Raw genomic sequence first — 6384 nt, 5'->3', positions numbered from 1 at the left:
GTGGAAGCAGAGTCGAGGAGGGGTATTCGATCGATCGCCTAATAGGAAATTCTCTTGACATCGGTATTTGCAATAGGCTGCGGCATACGGAAATTCCGAATGGCGGCGATGATTTACGACGGAACTACGGAATCACCAGACGTGCTCGGTTTCAATCTGATGCATTTGATGCACTGCCGAATTAATTACTAATACGAGAAGTCGACGATACCCGGTGGCACATACGTGGATGCATGCACATAGGTGCGCGTTGCCGGGAGTGCATTTGTCGACTGAAACGCACAGTGCGGCACGGCTACTGATTAGTACGCATTACCAGCCGCTTGATGTTAATCGGGACGCGTGTAACGCTGTCTTACGAATACGACCGCGCAGTAAGGCTCACGAGCATAGGAAGGCTGTACATTATGTGGAATTTGCCTGTCGAGCTATTAGGAGAATAAATTACACTAAACGGGTCCTCGTAGTAGAAGCTTAGGTAGCAGATGGAGCGCAACGTTTTGCGATACTGCAGTTTGCTTTCAAATCTAACTGAAATATGAATCTTACACTATATGCGTGAAACTATGTACTACGGGGCGTCACGAGAGATTAATTTCATCTCTTAAGAGGAGCAATGGGAATAAAAGAAGTAAAGGAATTGAGAGATAAATTTTTCTGTATCCAAATTGAATCGCATTAATATTAAAATTCCGATTTTCAACGCTTGGTTCTACGGATTCAGAGACGACGTTGCGAATGGCATTGGATTAAAGCTGCGAAATTGAAAATTCTAATGCAGCATCAAGATGCACTGTTAATCAAATTTGTCAACATACACGATTCAATCTGAGACACGACTTTGGCGGTAAGACTCTTAGGGATCAATGTCAGTGGACCATCGCCGGCCCGGTCGTATGACAGAGGAGGTTAAAACACTGGGATGGATTCGCGGTTCCCTTTTAGCTTCGCGTTCCGGGCCCATCGCATCGCCGGGTTGGGTTAGCACATTGCCAGACTGCGTTCACCCACACATGAATATTCAGTTACGCTTTACATACACTGAATATGCATCGGAGTCCTTCCTTCCCTCTTAGGTCATTTACAAGATGCAGATACGCTAGGCTACCGCCGTCGACCATTCTAATAGAATAACTCGCGCTATGTGTTTTACAGAAAACTATCCTCCCTCCGCCCGTCCCCTTTTCGCCTTTCCGTCCCATTCTCGACGGCTCTCCAACCGGGGGACGACGAATGATCCTTCCGACTCTCCTCCGAATCCAGGCAAACGCGTTCTCGGCCGTTGCTTCCCATTGATTAAGTAATTATCGAGGGAGCCGAGGCGAGAACTGGCAAATTAGAGAATCGGACTGAGAATATCAAGCCCAGGCCGCAATTGTATTCGTGACCTTTTCCGTTGTTCTCCTGATTAATGAGCGGCGGACTCTCGGGATCGAGTCAACGGGACGCTTTCGCGCGACCGCAACGGAGAACGTTGTTGTTTCGGTCGAAATTTTACTCGCAATGTCGTCTCATTTAAGTCCTAATCGTGTTGGCAAGTTTGATAATTCGCGAATGTAATTGCAAATCGATTACTCGCACTTTACCAATTAAACATTTAAAACAACATTTGCTAAATGACAAAGTGCATGAACGTTTCACGTACTTTTGTTTAAACATTCACGGAATAGTAACTTTGGTTGACTTAGGAGCAAAATAAATTGGAAAAATTTCATGTAAAGTCACTTACACATTATCTGAAGGTTCACCGGGTTGCTAGTAGTCTTCCCTTCGTTGTTGGCAGCGAGACAAGTGTAATCACCCGCTGAGTATCGGGTTATTCGTCGAAGAATGAGAGACTGATCGCTGAGGACGATACCTGCCGTAGCATTATTCTTCAGTTCTTTTCCCTGAAACACATACAACACTTTATACTCACAGTACTGTAGGAATGAATATTTGTTAACCAGCATGGTTTCATTTTTACTTATTTTTTCATTATATAAAAGAATTTCATTCATTTTATCGTTACGTTAATGAAAATGAAAGAATGGAGTATTAATATCTGTTAAATAACTTACATCCTTGAACCAGACGAGCTTGTAAGCTTTCGGATTCGCCTTGACCATGCAATCGAAGTAGACGTCGTCGCCCTCCTTAATATCGTCCGGCTTCAAAGTCTTGCCCATCTTAAGGGTGACCACTGGCTGATATTGTACATCCAGTCTCCACTTGTCCTCCAATGAGCTATCAGGGATGATAGGGTTCTTCGCCCGACAAGTCAGATACTTGCCATCGTCCTCTACGCTTGGCGTGAAACTCAAGATACTCAGGCTCTGATTGTTCTCCAGCGGATACTTTCAACAGAAATTCATTCGGACGTTACTCATCGTATTAATTTAATTTTATCCGGTCAATCGTCCGCGCTTGTACCATGGAAATATCGCGTGAATATAAAATGGTAGATAATACAGTTGTGACATATTAGTACAATCTCTATTAAACTCCGCTGGCGTTTAATGCACGGGCATTGCATCAGGTTACTTAATTTTCGCTACGGCTGAGCGATTATCGACGACGGGATAAAATTTGACAGACGATTCCGAGCCGGGAAATTCAGAAATTCCGGGAAAAATATTTCGCACGCGCCAACCTAATAATAGCCTTTATGCAGCGTTAACGTCGGAACGATTTGTCACCGGTTTAATATGAAACTCCATTCAATGCGGGCGCGGGTCGCCGCGCGGAATGAAACGGGGGGAAGGGGACCGAGCGGTGAACCGGGGGCAGGCTCGCGAAACGGATTAACGATTTTTCGGGGGATTTACGATACAGTCACGGCAAATGGAGAAGGCTGTAAGCCGAACTGAACGATTGAACCGGTGAATTTTCTGTTTCCCTTAGGTATATCGCGTCGCGGTATAACCGGAAGGTTACCGCGATGTCATTTTAATGATAGCGCCACCAGGCATGCATATCGAGGAAGGTCGCGGGTACAGCAGCCTCAGTATCGCGAGCGACGATGAATGGAGGTAACGGTTCGTCGGGATGAATGCAGCGTCGCGAGCCACCTACGCCGATATTCCCTCTTCCATTTTTCCCGTGCTCGCTGCGCGGCCCGACGTCGCTCTCCGTTTATTTTCCTCGTTTTTGGTCGCATTCGCGTCACGCTGACGGTTCCTCTCTCATTTCTCCAGCGTAAGCTCCATCGCGTACCATAGCCGTTAGCCTCGTTGCGAGGCGATCGAATTTCCCGATAAAGCTCTCCGGACGGTCGAGCGTTCGATACGTGCGTATCCTGTGGGACGATTGCGCGCGAGTTGGCCCGTACCGCTTGGCCCAGCCGTTCACGTCGGATACGCGCGGACATGGAAACTTATCCGCGCAGAAATTCCGGCAAATCTGGTCCGCGAAAACAAATCAAATCTTTCGCGTTATAATGGATCCTGACAGCTCCGATTGACAGCGCTGGGTAATTCGTCAGCTCGTTTCCCTCGAGATGATCGATACACCACTTCTGTCGTGTTTCACCTCGGGGCCATCGATTCGAGGGTGAAAAATATCTGAGAACTCGAACTTGTTCGCGCGCGTTCCGCCGCGAGGGGAGGTGTTGATTCGGGTCAACTGAATCGGAAAAGAAGCGAACTCGTCGTCGGGAAAACGGAGCAACTTCATCCGTCGTAACTTTCCGACGAATCGTACCGAATTACGAAAACTTGCGGGGGCCGCCGGTTTCGGAAATTCTCTTTTAGAAACCCGCCGCTGACACATAACTCCGATTCTCGAAACGCTAACGCGGTCGATCCGATTCGCTGCGTCGACGAACGACTGCGCGGTAGTCCTTTTACATAATTTTCTTCACTGATTTGCATTCCAAATGCTGCCAAAGCTTATTTTTAAAGGAACATTACTAGTCTTGTCGTCATCGATTTCTCCTTTACGATGAAAGTACGCGTGATAGCGTAATTAAAATCGTGGACAGCGATGTCATTTCGTGTACGAAGCATATCTAACAACGAACTTTTATTTCCCGAAGCGATTTTAGGAAAGTAATAAAAAATTGCTACATGAATTATATTCCCGAGAATAAACAATTTTCACGAGCGAGAGAATAGTCCCCAATCAGAGCACTGGGGTCGGTGAAAGGAAATAGTATTAAAGGACGCGCGCTACCACCTATTTCGGACAAATTTTAATTATAGGTGGTGGAACGATTTTAATTATCGCGAAATACGTTCCGCGTTGTTTTTAATAACAACGCGTTTCCTTCGGGTGTGTATCGTTCGTTCCGTGCGATAAAATTACGCCGCGAATAAAGAACGAATCAATTATCGTTGCCGCTGGACAATATTCCCGTGATAATAAATGTTTTACGAAATGAACACGTTCTACCAGCCAGTATCGACGTTCGCGGAAATTGTTCGCGTTCGATAAAAACTTACGTTTTGAGCCATTGTCTTTATCTGCTTATTCGCCTTCCACCATGTAATGACCGCCTCCGGCCTGGAACCAGACGTCCTGCATTCCACATCGTACTTCTTGCCGGCGGATACTCGGGGCTCTTTGGTCAAAATCTGCACGACCAGTGGTTTTACTAAAACAAAATTAATAAAACCGTCAATTGTAATAAAGTGATTCAATGGATTAAAGAAAACTTCGATATTGATTTATCCAAATGATTATTTGTATTTTTATTAGCTCCTATTGAAAAAGTGATTATACTTTGTAACAGCAGAATGTGAATTTTAGTGCATTATTAAAGTGTTTCTCTCTAACAAGAAAACTTTGCTCTCTCCAAAATTCAGTTAAACTTTGATACTTTTAACAGAATATCCAATTTGGTATGAGGTTATTTCTAGGTTTTGAAAGTTCTTAATTTATTCAAAGATATTTATAGACGAGAGTCATTACACTACAGCAAACATTCTCTTCTTACGTTTAAATAGAATTTCTCATTATTCATTTCACAGTTACAAAAATTTACCAGCTTTCTAATCACGGTACTCAACTATTGCCTGAAATATTTTTGTTAGAAGTTACTTGCTTTAAATAATTTGCTTTAGAAATTGTAAGCTTCAAAGCTTAAGCCTAAGCTTTTAAAATAGAGCCCGGACGAATCTGTTGGTCATGAGATCATAGTTGCTGCTACCGTGAATGAGCCTACTCTTTCTTATAATCTGACATCGATTGATCTAAACAAGAGACAATGAATATAAAATGTGTAAAAAATTCTCTATGGCTCGCGACTGCTACTAAGTCGCGTTAATATAACCAAGTCTCACCTAGTTGCAAAAACAAATTCTGGCTGGAAACGACTTAACTTTAACTAACTTATGCGAGCACTGCCACACTTCCGAACTTATCCTGTTCGCTCTGTCGTTCGTGAAAACTGCAAATTATTCCGGCGAAGCGTCTAGGTTCCATTTTCGTCGCGCTTCCACGCGTCGGGATAACGCGAATGAATCCGGGAGGACGATGAGACGGGAATGTCTAATTTCGGGTGGCACCGATGGAACGCGTTGAGTGAATGGGAATATGGGGATTTCTTAAAGCCCGTGTAACCCTTTCACCGGAATACTTTATGTAGGATAAGAATACTATACATCAGTTAACCAGTTAAGTGTGTTTGACGACTATATCCGTCATGGAAGAATGGCAGAATTTTGTGTTATGACGGCTATATCTGTGAATAAATTCATTCATTTTCTAAAATAAAGTCGTCTTTTTGACCCAATATTTCAACAGCGCCACTTACTCTGTGTTTGACGACTATATCCGTCATCGCTTGATTATCGCGACACACACTGGGGCGCACTTTGCAAAATGATCGACACAGTTAACTGGTTAAAATTACCTATCATTCATCGATTTCATTATAACATCTGATTTAAATACATTTGGATTTGTCAAAGTACAAGAATAAGTTTAATTAATGATCGTACATGGCATAATTTAGTAAAATCGTTCAACAATAAGTTACTTCTCTAATGCACACGATTTTCTAATGTACTATTATTGCATTCGTTTGCTAATTCTCTAAACAAAGGAACTTGGCAAGTACACTAATGAAATATAAACCGGAAAAATGTGCACGTTTTGCGAGGGAGTATCGCGTTACTCAGGGTTAAGAAGACTCTTTCGAGACGTTTACGGACGCGTAAACGAGCGAGAGATACTCGAGAAGAAGGCCGCATTACACTCTGCAAGAACCTCTTGAAATCATGTCGACGCAGTACGCCGATAAATCTCAATTACTTAATTTCTTAGAGCCAACCAAAGCTACCATATTCACTGGAGTCTGTATAAACAATTGGGGAAAATGATGCTCTGTTTCAAAGCGAAACAGAGCACTTCAGAATTGAATATAATGATTTCATACTTCTTATTTATACAGAACATGATAAA

At 43.3% G+C, this 6384-nt stretch overlaps 1 protein-coding gene across 2 annotated transcripts in view; it reads right to left on the bottom strand.

Moving 5' to 3' along the window:
• The window catches only part of LOC108624831 (hemicentin-1), a 110226-nt gene that overhangs the window by 26081 nt on the left and 77761 nt on the right, over nt 1-6384 (bottom strand). For both annotated transcript variants that reach the window (XM_018024391.2, XM_026813383.1), the window contains 3 exons: nt 4422-4573; nt 2061-2336; nt 1730-1889 (listed from right to left, as the gene is read on the bottom strand). In XM_018024391.2, the coding sequence (XP_017879880.1) occupies nt 1730-1889; nt 2061-2336; nt 4422-4573 (588 nt within the window). The remainder of the gene's footprint in view (nt 1-1729; nt 1890-2060; nt 2337-4421; nt 4574-6384) is intronic.

This window comes from Ceratina calcarata, unplaced genomic scaffold (genome assembly GCF_001652005.2).
Source record: "Ceratina calcarata isolate Rehan_Ccalc_2016 unplaced genomic scaffold, ASM165200v1 scaffold329.2, whole genome shotgun sequence".
Lineage (NCBI taxonomy): Eukaryota > Metazoa > Arthropoda > Insecta > Hymenoptera > Apidae > Ceratina > Ceratina calcarata.
Note: the sequence above shows the minus strand (reverse complement) of the source record. Positions and strands in the feature narration are given on the sequence as shown.